Genomic DNA, 17,125 nt, shown 5'->3' with positions numbered 1-17,125 from the left:
TGCATAATTGAAAATTACATTTAGACGAATCAAACTAGATCTCACATGATTATGTTTTGACTTATTAATTATGTAAAAAATACAGTTAATTGTGGTCGATGAATAGTGTGAAAAAATGGGATACCTAAGCTAAATAAGAGGGTATGATCCACTGAATTAGAGATATTATCGCACAGTTAAAGTTGTATTAGTAACATAATTTGTGGAGGAAGTATCTTCTACGGTTTGAGATGCTCTACTATCAGTATATATCTGTCGTGTCATAAAAGCTGGTGGTTTAGGACTGGGGAGATCCACGGTATCTCCGATGAGCATGGACAAAATCACTGAAGTGTTTGGCCTGTCTTTGGCATATTCCTGCACACACAGTAGCCCCACATGGATGCATCTTACAATCTCACCTTGGAGACCCGTACCAGATATCAATGGATCTATCAATGAAAGGATTTTGTCCTGGTTCCACAATTTCCATGCCTGTAATCACCATTTCAGCATTCAGTCGTTATTTAAATACTTAGAACATAGAAGTACCTTTAATTGGAAAATTTATAGGATTCACTTACATATCCTAACAGACCTAGAGAGTCTTCATATGAGAACCTGTTGCTCTTTTGTCCACTTAATATCTCAATCAGTAACACTCCGAAACTGAAAATATCTGATTTTTCAGAGTAGTGGCCCTCCATTACATATTCTGGAGCCATGTAACCACTGTAGTGTTGATTGAAAACAAATTTGTTACAATGAGCAAACATCACCTTTTGATTTTGCTTTGCATATCTATGAGTGAAGTGGAAAAACTTACTATGTTCCGACTACCCTCTGAGTACAAGCTTTATCTTGGTTGCTCTCAAAAATTCTAGCCATGCCAAAGTCTGAAATTTTCGGATTGAGGTCTTTATCTAGCAAAATATTGCTTAGTTTGAGGTCTCTGTGAATAATTTTAAATCTGGAATCTCTGTGAAGGTATAGTAGACCTCGACATATGCCTTCGATAATGTTGTAGCGTTTTTTCCAGTCTAAATGGTCACGCTTCTCTGGATCTGTTCAATGGAAACCAGTATAAGAACAGAATGCAATATATGCATCAGAAATTTGATTGATTATACTTTCCAACAATCCTTTTATGTATCGAAGATAAGTATTTAAAGTTCTTATCAATCTATATGATGGTGCTGTAACACTGATTAGAATAGCTAAATATACAAACCAAATAGAAATGCATCCATGCTTTTATTAGGCAAGTACTCATATATCAGCATTCTCTCGTCTCGTTCAACACAGCATCCTAGGAGTTTGACTAGGTTCCGATGTTGAAGTTTCGAAATTAGTTGAATTTCATTGATAAATTCTTCAGTGCCTTGTCTGGATGCTCTTGCGAGTCGCTTGACTGCTATTTCTTGTCCATCTATCAATTTTCCCTGCAACATGGTAGATAACCCCTTTAAGAAGTTTTCTTTATCAATAGAGGACCGATATCAATTCTGATGAGACTTCCTTACTTTATATACTTCGCCAAATCCTCCAGTTCCAAGCAAATTACTTTCATGGAAGTTATATGTTGCTTTGACCAGCTTTTCAAATTTCACAAATTGCAAGTCATGAATTGTGACTTTGCTTTTGTCTCCCAACACAAATGTGTCTGCTGTTTCCTTTTGATCTGCTGTTTCTGAGATTATTAGAGGAGGCACTTCACACTTTGTTGGAGATCTCTTGTATAGGAACCTCCATAGGAACCACATGATGGCAACAACCGCAACGGATCCTAGAATCACACTCACTAAAATGGAGGTTCTGATTTTTTTATTATCATCTGCAAACAAGAAGAAATTAACCACTTTGCAAATAAAAAAAATCTTTAATTTCTATTTTTCTAGTTGATAAAACCATGCTGTGAATAGTGGAGACACACACAAGCATGAAAAAAGGAGAGGAAAAACTTCAAAGAACAAAGATAATGACAATGGTCTTGAGCATGCAACAAATAGTGGAATAGGGGAGGAAGATAAGTAATTTTGGGCCTCTAATACCACTTTGATCATCAATAATATTTCATTAAGAAATACTTACAATTACATAAAGAATACAGCACATACAAACATTCACTATGTATTTTCTCACTCAATCTCATAAACACTTTTAATGTTGTTTACTTGCATACATGTAGTATAAGCACTTTCAAACTCTCTCTAGCTCACTTGTGTTTGCACTCCCACATCTGTTTTTGGGAACTCAAAGATAGCTTCAACAAGCTCAGAATATGAGCTACCCACACCCAACAAACTTCGACAAGTTTCTTCCCCTCAAAGGTGGCTCTCCTCTCCCTTCCCTCTCTAACTCTTAGGGTTTCTCTTGGGGGTTGATTAGCGTCATCAAGCTTCAATAACTTCACTACACTTTGATTTCAGTTTCTAAGACCGTTCTTAAAGACCTCAATGGCTTAACCTTCCTTGATTTTTCCAAAGGCATTCATGGCTCACGCATGCTAAGGTTCAAAATGAGCCCCTGGCACATTTTGTTTGACTGAGCAAAAGCTTGCTCTTTCAAACAAGTGAGTTCCTCCACCGAGTACTCAACTTGCTTACTCGAGAAAGCAGCCCCACACACATTCTGCCTTGTTGGACTATTTGCTCATTTGAGCAATTATAGTGCTCTCCAGAGCACTCTTCTCCATAGCCCTTTGCACCATTTTCTTGCCCAAGCAACCCTCTTTGCGCTTGTGATGGCTTTGCACTTGCAATAACAACATAAATTAGATAAATTTGCGTATCCTAGTAATTCAAATCTAGTCGCAAGTGCTTGGGAAAGAAAGACAGAAAAAGAAAAACCATTTCGAGTGTATCAGAAAGTTACCAACTTACTTAACTCAGATTTTGCAAGGCGGAGGTAGAGATCAACTCCAACAGGGGAAAGGTCTGCTACATCAATCAACGTTCTGCTCCATTTCAAACATTTGATCTGATTATCATATGCATAAGCCAAGCATGAGCAATTTGTTAAGCACGCATTTCTGCACTCATCTTTGTTCAATCCCATAGTTAACTCGGCATTTTCAGGTACTTTCATCATCTGTAATCTCAGAAACACATTTTGCCCTCCACCAGCTTCATCGCATTGCAGTTGTTTTCTTCTTTTACACCCGCTTGTCCAATTCCCCCGCCTCCATTCCTCCTCATTCTTTGGCTCAAATCCTTTCAAACATCTGCAGATTGGTTCAGTCTGTGGATTGCAATACCCAAATTCACCACACTTTCCATAAATATCACATTCATTTGATGGGGCTTGAAATGCAATCTTCCAGCTCTTATTGTTCTCATCCCACCATCTTTGAGCTAGAATTCCTTGATTGGTTAACACATAATGTGGCAACAAAGTCTGATTTGCTGCTGCATATATCAGGGAAAGCATCCCTCCAACTTCTTGCTGTGTGAATGATCCTCTGACCAAGATATTACCATAACCAGTATGATTGGATCTTATTCCAATAAAAACATTGCCATTCCAAGGACCAGTTCGCCAGTGTGGCTTATTTTCATCATAGATGATAATCTCAAAAATGCCTAAAGAATTTTTAGCACTTATACCTAGTGAGAACCTTCCTTTTGATGGATCTGAAGGGCTTTTCCATGCTTGCACCCTCCTCAAATTAGAATACGGGGCAGAACTGAAGCTCATATTTGGTATAATAGAGTCACTGGGATTCTGAAAGCTTTGCCATATGGTTGTCCCATTTTCATGAGTCGTGTTAAATGAGAATCCTTTGATGACAAGGTTCCCATCATCCAATAGTTGTGCAATTGAAAAATTTGTGCCAGGATTATTGACATTTGATGACCAGAGTGTTTCATTTCTTGCGTTATAGACTTTGAGATTCCCATCTACTGATAATTTAAGCAAACCAGAAGAATCAGTGAGGGGATTGTTCCTATTAGCTACCCATATGACTTCCTTTTCCGAAGGATGATTATACCAGATGCCCACATAACGGTTTGTAAAGGTCGAGATGCCGAAAAATCCTAGTCTAAAACGGCCGTTGTTGGAAAGTATAGTTTCTGGGTCTTTTAGAAGCTTGGTTGATGCTATACTATCTTCTGTAGAGCAGAATCTTGCACCAAATGCAAATACGTACAGAAGAAATGCATAATCAAGAAGATACATTGTTTTGTTTAGGAATTTGATACGGTTGATAAACTTGGTCTTTACTTGCAGTTTATCCAAGGTTTTAGTCATGGCTAGGAATACCGAGTTGATTGCTAGTATTATTTTTTCCACGGGTATATGTAGCTTTAATTAATGGAGTGTTTGTCTGTTGATATGATTTGCGGGGCTCAATATCTATGGATGATGGAAGTAGATGAATTTTCTCTAAAGGTTTTTGCTTTTATTTTTATGATTTTTATTTTCTTTAAGTACCTGCACTAGTCATATGTGGATTGTCTTTTGCTTTTTAGAATATCTTTATTTAATCCTTTTCCACATCATGATGCAATGAGTCTAAACGTGAACCATGCTCTGAACTAATTTAAATTATACTCCCTCAACCAGGAATTAACTGTCTTCTATCACCTTGTCCAAACTTTTTGTAACACCTTTGATTATCTCTTTTAAACTATTAATTTCTTAAAAAGTCTCATTCAGAAACTTGGACAATTTTTCAGGTAATATATGTATATATCAGGACTCTACTCTCTAGATCGGGTTATATAGTTTTTATCTCTTGTTGGGCTTTGCCATAACCTTTTTGTTTCTTTTTGGACTTAAATATAAAATTAAACCTCTAAAAAATAGAATTATTGAAGCCTATAACACATCTGTATCTTGTTTTGAACCGTTCGTATAGAAATTGATGAAGATCAGAATCTACACTTGCTTTGTTATTTATCCATTGATATGTATCAAGATTAAGCTTGAGTGAAGAAGAACATGCATTACTGGGAAGGGATGCAGGCTATATAAGAAGAAGGCAAAATGCCTTATTATTCGATCTATTTCTATCTTATTCTTTTATTTCTTACAAACTATATATATACTATGTTATGAATATACTGTGTGGAAATAATGAGTTGGCAGCCCTCAACTTCAAACAGCTGGTAGTGGGTTTTTATCATCCCCAATACCCCCTCAAGCTAGGGATGGTGGCTTGAACTAGACCTAGCTTGGTCATCAAATATTGTAGTTGTGCTGCAGACAGAGTCTTAGTGAATGCATCTGCTAATTGTTGAGAAGTGGGAAGATATTGCAACTGTAACAAACCATCAAGGACCTTTTCTCGAGTGAAATGAGCATCTATTTCAATGTGTTTTGTACGCTCATGATGCACGGGATTCTTGCCAATGCTGATAGCTGATTGATTATCACAATATATAGTGACAGGTTTTAAATTTGATACTCCAATTTCATCTAGTAAACGTACTAACCAAGTAATTTCAGAAGCAACTGCAGCCATGGCACGATACTCTGCTTCTGAGGAAGACTTGGATATGGTGGATTGTTTCTTTCTTTTCCATGAGACTGGTGATCCTCCAAATAATACAAGATATCCTGTTATGGACCTTCTAGTAGTGGGACAAGTGGCCCAATCTGAATCTGAATACCCAATAAGAGAAAGACGTTCACCGGCTTTTAGTAGAATTTCTTGACCAATGGACCCAGCAACATATCTTAATGTATGGTGTAAGGCCTGCATATGAGGAACCTTGGGATCTTGCATGAACTGACTCAAAGTTTGAACAGCAAAGGTAAGGTCAGGCCTGCTGTGAGTAAGAAAGTTTAGCTTTCCAACTAATGATCTGTAGAAGGCTGGATCAGGATAAGGACTTCCTATGTTTGGATGTAATTTGAAAGATGAGGGAAGAGGAGTGGTAGTTCTTCGGGATAGATCAAGACCACTGAACTTGAGCAATTCCTTGGTGAATTTGTGTTGTGTTAAGACTATACCAGCAGAAGTCTTACATATTTTCATGCCTAAGAAGAAATGAAGAGGGCCTAAATCTTTAATGCTGAATGTTGTGTGTAAATGATGTTTTAAGGCCAAAATAGTAGGTGTGTGATTCCCTGTAAGAATGATGTCATCCACATAAACAGCGGCCAAAGTCAACTGATCACCCTCTCTTTTGATGAATAAAGAGTAGTCATTTTTGGATTGAATGAAGCCTTGAGTTTGTAGTTTCTTAACTAATTTAGAGAACCATTGTCTCGAAGCTTGTTTTAATCCGTAGATGGACTTCTTTAACTTACAAACATATCCATTTGGATTTGGAATTCCTTCTGGCATCTTCATGTAGACTTCTTCATGTAGGTCTCCATGAAGAAAAGCATTATTTACATCTAATTGATGTAAATCCCAATTTTTCTGTGCTGCTAGGGCAAGTAAGCATCTGATGGTAGGCATTTTGATGACAGGTGAGAAAGTTTCTTCAAAGTCAATACCATATTTTTGTGTAAACCCCTTTGCCACTAGCCTAGCTTTAAACCTTTCGATGCTGCCATCTGATTTGAGTTTGAGCTTGTATACCCATTTACATCCAATGGGTTTCTTGTGTGTTGGTAAGGGCACAACTTCCCAAGTCTCATTAGCTCTCAAGGCTTGTAGCTCCTGCTCCATTGCCCGAACCCAATTTTGATCAGAAGCTGCTTCCAAGAAGGATGTTGGTTCAGGAATTTGTGAACTATGGGCTAACAAAGCTTGATGTTGCTGAGGTAGGCTAGAATATTCAACTGCATTGCATTTGAAGTTGGAAGAAGAAATGGTTGAACAGAGATAATCATTGAGATATGGAGGAGGTTTATGTATTCTGGTAGATTGCCTTGTTTGAGAGGATGAAGTGGTAGGATCAGTGGTTATTGCAGGGAAATCATTTAATAAGTCAGAAGTTGGAGGAAGGTGATCATTGTCTATAATAGGAGCAGAGTGTTGAAAAATATCTGGTTCATCATCTAGTATGTTGGATGAATGAGAAGTTATATGAGGTAAGAAAATATCATGGAAGGGTATGGATGCAAGATCAGAATTTGAGGTATGGTGGTGGAATGGAAAATGTTGCTCATGGAACACAACATCTCTAGAAATATGTATGGTGTTGGTGAGAAGATCAAGTACCTTGTAAGCCTTCTGATGTGGTGGATACCCAATGAAAACACATAGTCTTGCCCTTGTATCAAACTTTGTTCTGTTATTGGACAATGTGGAGGTAAAACAGAGGCAGCCATAGCATTTGAGATGCTGTAAGGAAGGTTTTTGCCCAAATAACCTTTCATAAGGTGAACTTTGGTTTATGCTTTTGAGTGGCATCCTATTGATTATGTGTGCAGCACATAACACAGATTCCCCCCAGAACTTAGATGGCAACTTGGCTTGAAAGTGTAGTGCTCTTGCAGTTTCGAGTAAATGTCTATGCTTTCTCTCTACTACTCCATTTTGCTGTGGAGTCTCAGGACAACTTGTTTGATGTATGATACCTTTATTTAGTAAAAACAGCTTCATTTCACTTTCCTTAATTTCTCTAGCATTATCACTTCTTAAACACATAACAGTGGAGGAAAATTGTGTTTCAACATAATGAATAAAATTCTTCAAAACTGAAATTACATCAGACTTATATTTGATCAATGTAATCCATACATGCCTAGTGTAATCATCCACAATAGTCACAAACTGATTAAAACCATTATGATTCTTTACCTTGTAAGGACCCCACAAGTCTACATGTATCAATTGAAAGGGCTTCAAACTCTTTATTGAACTATTTTCAAAAGGAAATCTAGTTTGTCTAGCTAGAGGACAAATCTTACAGATGATGTCTTCTGTTTTCAGTTGATTGGGAAAAAGAGACTTTACTTGTTTGAAGGGAAGATGACCAAGTCTGAGGTGCCACAACTGCGCTTCCGTGGTAGCATTCAAGCATTTGCTTGAAACATAAGAGTGAACAGGTGAGTGAGAATCCTTGTAACAGAGAGAATCTTCAATATGATAAGGACCACCTCTCAGCCTACCAAGAAGAAGTGCTGGCTCTCTCAACTTCTGAGCCTGAAGGAAACACTTGTCACCAGAAAAGGTGATTTTGCAATCAAGATCAGTAGATAACTTGTGTACAGAAATGAGGTTAAATTCAAAGTCAGGTACATGAAGCACATTAAGAAGCTTGAGTTTATCAGATAATTTCACAGTGCCAACATGTTTGACTGGTATTTTAGTTCCATTAGGTATTGTGATAAAATTTTCATTTCCATCAACGGATTGCCATTCATCAAAAAGATTAAGTTCTGAACAAAAATGATTTGTTGCACCACTATCCAGAATCCAGGAGGACTTCATACAAGATAACAAGCATATCTTACCCACTAATTGAGCTTGAGCTGAGTGGAGAGTATCAGATGAAATAGACTGAGTGTGTGGTATTTCTTGCTTGTTCATACATTGTAAAAGATATTTGTATTCTTCCATAGGAATAGTGGCATTTTTTGGATTGTCAGGAGGATCTTGTAAATCAGTGGACTGTTGAGTTAAAGCAGCAACATTTTTGTTTCTGAAGCCTTTAAAACCAGGGGGATAACCATGTAATTCAAAACACCTTGAATTACTATGCCCATGGATCTTGCAATGTGTGCAGTAATAGGAAGAACTTGGTCTCTTGCTACTATATCTTTGTTGGTTGTCAAAATTGCCTGAATTGTACTTTTGATTAGAACCAGAACTACCATTGAATTTCTGTTGATTATTGCTATTAAAGGTTCTGTTGACTGAATATGGCTTGAGGGGAAGAGACCTCTGAACATTGAATGCCATATGATCAGTTGAAGATGCTGATTGATTTGTGATTTATTTGTGCTTCTCCTCTTGTGCAAGCAGTCTATAAGCATGAGAAACAGGTGGAAGAGGCTGTTGCATCAGGATGCTACTTCTAACATGAGTAAAGTGTTCACTGACTTTCATCAGAAATTGGATAAGCCTTTGATCTTGTTGAGCCTTGAAAATCTTCTGAGTGAGATTACATGTGCATTTATTACAAGTGCAAGTAGGTAGAGGAAATGCTGAATTTAGTTCATCCCATAGGACTTTGAGCCTAGTGTAATACTCAGAAATGGACTTTGTTACTTGATGTAATTCATATAACTGTTGTTCAAGGTCATATAATTGAGCTCCAGAGGTATAACAAAATCTTTCTTCAAGATCAATCCAAATTTCTGAAGCAATTTTGAAGTAAAGTACAGATTTGGCTATTTGTGTATCTAAAGAATAAAGAAGCCAAGATATTATCAAATCATTACATCTAATCCAAGCAGCATGTTCAGATGTGTTAGGTTCAGGTTCAGGATAATCTCCATTAAGGAAACCGAGTTTGTTTCTGGCTGAAAGAGTGATAACAACAGAACGCTTCCAATCAGTGAAGCCATTACCAGCAAACTTGATGGAACTCAAAGGATTTGTGCTATTTTCAGATGGGTGAATGTAGTATATGCTAGCTGGATTAAAATTAAGAGATAATTTTGTTGTGGTATGGTCAGTCATGATGAAAGATTTGAAAACAGGTGAATGAAGATCAAAGAAAAAACAGATTAATGTGATCAATCAAGAAGTGAAGACAAAACATCAAACACATGGAGTGCAAGAAAAAATGATTAAAATTTGCAAGGAATAACAGGAGAAGAATTGATAAAAGAAGATTATACCACAAAATAAGTGAAGAAACGAACGAAATTCAAAGAAAACGATCAGAAATCCTCAAAGAATGATAGCAATAATTTCCAAAAAAAATACCAGAAAAAGAATTCTACGGATGAATCTGAAAGGCGACCATTAATCAGTTGGCTCTGATACCATGATGAAGATCAGAATCTACACTTGCTTTGTTATTTATCCATTGATATGTATCAAGATTAAGCTTGAGTGAAGAAGAACATGCATTACTGGGAAGGGATGCAGGCTATATAAGAAGAAGGCAAAATGCCTTATTATTTGATCTATTTCTATCTTATTCTTTTATTTCTTACAAACTATATATATATATACTATGTTATGAATATACTGTGTGGAAATAATGAGTTGGCAGCCCTCAACTTCAAACAGCTGGTAGTGGGTTTTTATCATCCCCAATAGAAATAGTATGGAACCGTGTTTTGAAACACTAAATTAATGTTTCTCGTTTGCATCAAGATGAAACAATTTTTCTTTTAGTTTTTTTTTTCTTCTTGTACTCCTATGGTTGTATTATGTTCTATTTTGTGATGCAATAATATTGATTTTGAAAGCGCAAGCCTCAAAGAGATTCAACAAAGAAAAACAAATGAAAAATATAATGCAAAAATGAACACAAGTGTTTATGAGGTATCTTGAATACCTCCCCCTCAAATATAGTTTATTATAATGAATTCAACAATTACAAGTATAATAAACCTCCCTTATCTTGAGAACAATCTCTCAAGATCACAAATACTAAAGCAAAGTAAGAACACTCTCAAGTTTCTAACAATGCAATAGCCCTCTCAACAATATGTGTGTTTCTGTGGTGTCTCTTACTATGAGTGATGAATCCTATTTATAAGCAAGGTATTCATCACCTTTAGTATTCCCTCATAAGTCACCATAAACTCACATGTAACATCCCAATTAACAATCTAATTAACCATGATAATAAACATTACAATAAACAATAGAGTAATGCACCACCTTATTGCATAGTCACTACAAATTCTGACCAAAAACAGAATCCAATGTAGTCTGCTGGACTTCCGCTCGACCGAGCCACTACCTCGCTCGGTCGAGCGAGCTTCCAGAGAAGCTACTGACTTGTTCTGCACACCTTGCTCGACCGAGCCAACACCGCTCGACCGGTCGAGCAATACTTTACTCGATCGAGCGGTTGGTCGAGCCACTCACTGTTCTGCTTCTTTATTTGTTGCTTTGATCAAGCAACTCTTATCAATCGTTCTAAACCTTAAATCACCCATATTCGACACATCTTTATCGACCCTCTCTAAAGTACAAGACAAAGCATGTTCGATTATATGTTTAAAGTTAACGTCATCATTAAGATTATTGGTACTTGCTTTAACAGATTTCTGATTAGTGTTATGGTTATGTTTTTTTACTTATGATTATGATCAATGTATATGGACATCACCATGGCCCTATCTTAGCTTTTTGTTGGATCAAATTTCGTTTCGAAGTATCCGAAACACTAAATGAACATTTTGTGTTTCTGGTATTGATTCAAATTTTGTTTCATGTTACATTGATTAGGATATCTTATACAAATTCGGATCAAGTAATTCAGACTTTCATTCATTCATCCAGAATTAAGAAAGCATAAGTGATTCTCAGTAGGATATCACATACTCTTGCACGATTGTGTAAGATGTCTGTTCCTCCTTACTACGAGACCATTTTGTTCAAAATTTCTCCTTGTTTTGAGATGTCATATCTTGGTAAATCTGGGATAATGCTTTTGAAGTTCTGCCACAGAGTACGCACATCAAATGGGAGTATCAAGCTCACCTTGCTCTTTACATTCAGTTAATACTTCAAAACTTTCCTAATAAAAATTGACTGAAATATTTCCTGATAAGTCATCTACAAAGCCAATCATTTACTTGCATATTGATACTGATTACTGGTTGACTGACAATAATAACTTGTTTCTTTACAAAGAGACGCTACCTAGCACTTAAATTTGTAATTGTAACATGATTTGTAGAAGAACTCTCTTCTGTAATCTGTGATGACCCTGTATCAGTATATACCTGGCGTGTTACAAAGGCTGGCGCTTCAGGACTAGGAAGATTAATAATATCTCCGACAAGCATTGATATAATCACTGAAGTGTTTGGTCTGTTCTTGGCTAATGTTTGTACACACAACAACCCTACATGTATACACCTTAGAATCTCATCTTGGTTGTCTGGACTAGATATTGATGGTTGAATCAGTAAAATGATAGAGTTTTCATTCCACAATTTCCAAGCCTGAAATTATTATTAGAACTTCATTAGAAAAAAGGTTCCTAAAAAGAAAGTTTTTTTGGATAACTTCAAGTGTAAAAAGGTGTTGGATAACTTACATATCCCAAGAGACTTAAGGAATCTTCCTGATACCAAAAACTGCTGTTCTTTTTTCCACTTACTATCTCCAGTAGTAACACCCCAAAGCTGTATACATCTGATTTTTCAGAGAAGTGCCCTTCCATTGCATACTCAGGAGACAAATATCCGCTGTTCATTGATTGGAACTCTTGTGAGTTTTTCTTTTAGTAAATAAGAAGCCGTAGTTTCAAGAACTGCATACAGGAGCAAAATGCAGGATACTTACTAAGTTCCAACTATCCTCCTAGTACTAACTTGATCCTGGTTTCCTCCGAAAATCCTGGCCATGCCAAAGTCTGAAATTTTGGGATTTAGGTCTTCATCCAGTAAAATGTTGCTTGCTTTAAGATCTCTATGTATTATTTTCAGTCTGGAATCTCGATGAAGGTAAAGTAAGCCACGACATATTCCTTGAATGATGTTGAATCGTTGTTTCCATTGCAAAAACTTATGCTTCAGTGGATCTGATCAACCATACCAAAACAAACCACACAATTAGAAATAGTTTCAGAGAACATCTAAAGCTTGTTTATTGAATTTATGATATGTGTTCATTCTTGATGGAGCCAATGTTTTATGTTTATAATAGCTTTGGGGTAATAGAATGTTTTGAAATTCATGATACAAATCTAGTGCTCTGTTTAAAAACAACTTGTCAGTTTCAAGTCTGAAGATGCTTTGAAACTGATTTAAAATGAGCTCTGGTACCAACCGAATAGAAATGCATCCAAGCTTTTATTTGGCAAGTACTCATATATCAGCATCTTCTCTTCTCCTTCAACACAGCATCCCAGCAGTTTGACTAGATTTCGGTGTTGAAGTTTTGAAATGAGTTCAACTTCATTCATGAACTCTTCTACTCCTTGTCCTGATGCCCTTGAAAGTCTTTTAACAGCTATTTCCTGGCCACTTTCTAGTTTTCCCTGTTTGTATATAGTAAATCTCCACCCATCATTCATTTTGCATTAGCTAAGAGCTTCTTATTGGTTCTGTGAACAAAATCCTTACCTTGTATACTGGTCCAAACCCACCACTTCCGAGTAAATTTGTCACACTGAAGTTGTTTGTTGCTTCGGCCAGCTTTACAAATTCTAGTATTTGCAAGTCATTTATCAGAAGTTCACTTCTGTCTCCAAACATAAATGGGTCTGGTATTGCTGTTTTCTTTTCGAATTCAGTGAGTCGTAGTGGTCGCGACTTACAGTTTGATCTATATGCCATCCATATTAGGAGACATATAATGGCAGAAACTGCTGCTGCTGCTGATATTATACTCACTGCAATAATTTCCTTGAATCTTTTCTTATTATCTGCAGACCCAAAAAAAAACTAATGATAACTAAAGAAATCTCTGATCTTTTTACTTGGAGAGAAAAATAAATGCATTTATTTACAAATAATCTAGGCTATTAGCAAAAATCTTTCAGAAAAGTCCACAGAAACACATTTGCCTCTTCCTATGTCAAAGAGATTTTTGTCTGGGTTTGTGTGACTGTGTCTGCAGCAATTAGATGGATGCCAAACAGAGTTTAATGAAATTGTGAACTTACTTAGTTCTGATTGTGCAAGTCTGAGAAACAGATCAACACCACCAGGGGAAAGGTTTGCAACATCAATCAAGCTTCCACTCCATGTCAGGCATGTAATCTGGGTGTCATAAGCATAAGCTAAGCACGAGCAATTTGTTAAGCATGCAGTTCGACACTGATCCAAGTTCAATCCAATAACAAGTTCAGCATTCTCTGGCACTTTCATCATCTGTAATCTCAGAAACCCATCTTGTTCACTTCCTGCAAGACCACATTGCAGTTCCTTTCGTCTTGTACACCCACTTGTCCAGTTCCCTCTCCTCCATTCCTCCTTGTTTTTGGGTTTGAAACCTTTCAAACAACTGCAGATCGGTGAACTCTGGGGATTGCAGCTGCCAAATACCCCACATTTTCCGAAATTATCACATTCATTATCTGGAGCCTTCAATGAGATCTCCCATTTCTTATTGCCATCATCCCACCATCTTTGAGCTACTATTCCTAGATAACTTAATGTATAATGTGACATCAAAGTCTCATTGGCATCAGCAAAAACTAAGGCATTCATTCCTCCAACTACTTCCTGTGCGATTTTACCATAGCCAGTGTTCTGGTACCTTGCCCCAAGGAAAATATTACCATTCCAAGGACCACTTCGCCAGTATGGCTGATCTCTGTCCCACAAGACAACCTCGAGCACATCTAAAGATCTAGTACCAATAGAAAATTTTCCATCTGATGGGTCTGAAGAGCTTCTCCAAGCTCGCAGGACCCGTCTTAAACTAGAATTTGGGCTAAGATTAAAGCTCATACTTGGTAAAATCGAATCTGTAGGGTGCTCAAAACTCTGCCATATGACACTCCCATTTTCACTATTTGCATTTGATGTGATTCCTTTGATGACAAGGTTACCAGAATCCAACAGTTGAGCCACAGAAGATCCAGCAGCGGTATACTTTACATTTGATGACCAAAGGGTCGTATTTCTTGCATTACTGACTTGGAGATTCCCATCTACTGATAATTTAAGCACACCATTAGAATCAGTTAGGGGATTATTCCTGTTAGATACCCATATAACTTCCATTACCGAAGGGCGATCATACCAAATGCCAACATAACGATTAGCAGAGTTTGGAGGGCTAAAGAATCCTAATCTAAATAAGCAATTGTTGGAGACTATTGTTTCTGGGTCTTTTAAGAAATGAGGGGATGTTATGCTATCTAAGGCAAAACAGAATTGTACACCATATGAAAATATGTAAAGAAGAAATGCATTAATTGTAAGACTCATCCTGGTTTATGAATCTTCACTTTTCTTGATGTTCATTTTAAAGATTTATTCATGGCTAACTGTTTACTTCTTTAAAAGTTAAAAGCATTTTGGAAAGCAATGAAGACAACAGGATATGGCTGCTAGTCTTCTCTTTGGCTCCACAGGTCAGTGGTCTAAATTGAAGTTGAAACTTTGAACATGAATGTAGTAGGGCTCACAATTTTTGGTAGTTTCCTTAGATGGTGACATGTGCTCTTTGTGGATTAAATTGTTGTCTTTTTGGTTGTTTGTTTATTACTTCTAAATAAGAGTCGTTTCTTAATTGGTTGTTAGTTATTGACTGTTGGTTATTAGTTGTTGGTGTTGATCAGTTGGTTTGATTGATTAGTTGGTATGTTGGTTTTTTTGTTAGTGTTTAAGTTATTTGTATAAGTCAACTGTTAAAGAAATATTGGTAAAAGTTAGCTATTGAATTTTGACTATTTGTTAGAGAAAAAAGAACTAAAAACTTAGAGTCAATAGAAAATACTCAAAACAATTTGTTAGCTTTGTAAAGTTAGTTAAAAGTCATTCACCAAATACATTTTTCGACTATTTGAACAACCAATATGCCAAAAAAAAAGTCAACCAAAAACTGATTTTAAAGCCATTTTCCAACCAGACGATATATTTTAAACCCATTTCACCCCCAGCTATTTAAAAAAATAAGTTTATAGGGAAAACGCTGTCAAGAGCAGCATTTTAGTACTCTAATAGATTAGAAACTGGATTTGGACTGAAAGGGACACTTAAAGGAACACACTGTCCTAGGTTTGAAGGCTTTTTTTGTTAGATGGGAATAATGTAGTCTATTTCAATAATCAGTATATAGGTTTGCAAGGCTTTTTTGTTTTTAATCTTAAATTTTTGATAATTAGGGTGGGCCTTAATAATTTATTTTTTTTTCTGTTATTCAACTACCAAAATGATTGCGAAACTAGTGGACAATTATGAATTTATGATCTTACATTCTTATGGTTTACTGGAGAGTAGTTCAATTTTTTCTTCTTTTAATGAAATTTATGTGCATGTAATAAGATTTGGCACGAGTGCATGACTCATAATGGTCACCACGCGGAGAAATAATTGTAGGGATTTGAATGGGTCCCTCACTCCCTCTAAAAACGAAAATTATAGGGAATAAGGTTCATTATCATGTTACTTGACTTCTACATTGTTAATGACTTGGTGCATTAAAAGGTTCATAATGTTGACATTTGACCAAATGTTCCATAACTCTGTAATACCATTAAAGATTATCTTAATCACAACAATGAAATCAATATAATCTACATTTTAAGTCTTTTTAGCTAAAAGGTGAACAATTTTATTAATTATTTGACATAAATCAGAAAAAATAAAAATAAAATTACCTAGAATAATCCAATATTTTTATGATTTTCCTATAATAATTTCACCTATTAATTAATCATGAAGAATCCCAACTTTAGGAGTATTTGCTTAGAGTAAATTTAGGTAACCTGTTGACTTGCTACATCAAGTTTTATTTTTTAAAAAAAAGATTAATTAAAATAAAATGTAGAAAAAAATATTAAAAAATGTTTTAAGAAATTTTGATTTTTTTATCGTTCAATTTTTTTTTTTTTTTGTAAGTTTTCAAAATTTTACATTAATTTTCAATTTACTTTGGTGAATTACCTACCATAATGGTCCATAGGTAACCTAAGTTTACTCTACGCTAATACTTTCTAAAGTTGGGATTATTCATGGTTAATCCATAAGTGAGATTATTATAAAAAAAATCATAAAAAGAATGGATTATCCTAGGTTATTTTTCCAATAATAATTTAACAAAACTGATATCAAATGACATTTCCTTACATATATAATTACTTTAGATATTCTTTTAAACAAGAACCCCTAATGGGGTTAGTTGATAATTTTGATCGTTGAGCCGCTTTAAAATCTTTATCTTTTGTTCAATCTAATTGCCGTATTTGCATTTCTTATACTCCTTATATTTCATTCTGTTCAAGTTTGAGAACTCAAAACTTGATTTTAGAGCCTTGAAATCATTTCAAAGAAATTTTTAAAAGCTTTTGAACACTATCAGCCCTTTTCTAGAGTGTTGGAAAATTTAGATAATAAAATAGTAAATTAATTTATTTGGAGAGAAAGATTAGTAAATATGTAAAACAGCTATTCTTGTTTATTTACCCAAAAATTGATTACATCAATGGGT

The 17,125-nt window shown here is 35.7% G+C and overlaps 1 protein-coding gene across 1 annotated transcript; it reads right to left on the bottom strand.

The window, feature by feature from the left end:
* Positions 1 to 15,034, bottom strand: LOC130815780 (uncharacterized). Its single transcript, XM_057682261.1, has 14 exons — positions 13,629 to 15,034; positions 13,087 to 13,388; positions 12,791 to 13,001; positions 12,305 to 12,542; positions 12,057 to 12,207; positions 11,657 to 11,961; positions 8,867 to 9,428; positions 5,118 to 8,767; positions 2,862 to 4,291; positions 1,503 to 1,813; positions 1,211 to 1,421; positions 806 to 1,043; positions 564 to 711; positions 1 to 474 (listed from the first exon to the last, which is right to left on the bottom strand). The coding sequence occupies exons 1-14, from the start codon at positions 14,899 to 14,901 to the stop codon at positions 166 to 168; spliced, it is 9,339 nt and encodes a 3,112-aa protein (XP_057538244.1). The 5' UTR covers positions 14,902 to 15,034; the 3' UTR covers positions 1 to 165.
* Positions 15,035 to 17,125: the final 2,091 nt, after the last annotated feature.

This window comes from Amaranthus tricolor, chromosome 6 (assembly GCF_026212465.1).
Source record: "Amaranthus tricolor cultivar Red isolate AtriRed21 chromosome 6, ASM2621246v1, whole genome shotgun sequence".
In the NCBI taxonomy this organism is placed as follows: Eukaryota; Viridiplantae; Streptophyta; class Magnoliopsida; order Caryophyllales; family Amaranthaceae; genus Amaranthus; species Amaranthus tricolor.
The sequence above is the reverse complement of the archived record's forward strand: the minus strand, read 5'-3'. Positions and strand labels throughout refer to the sequence as shown.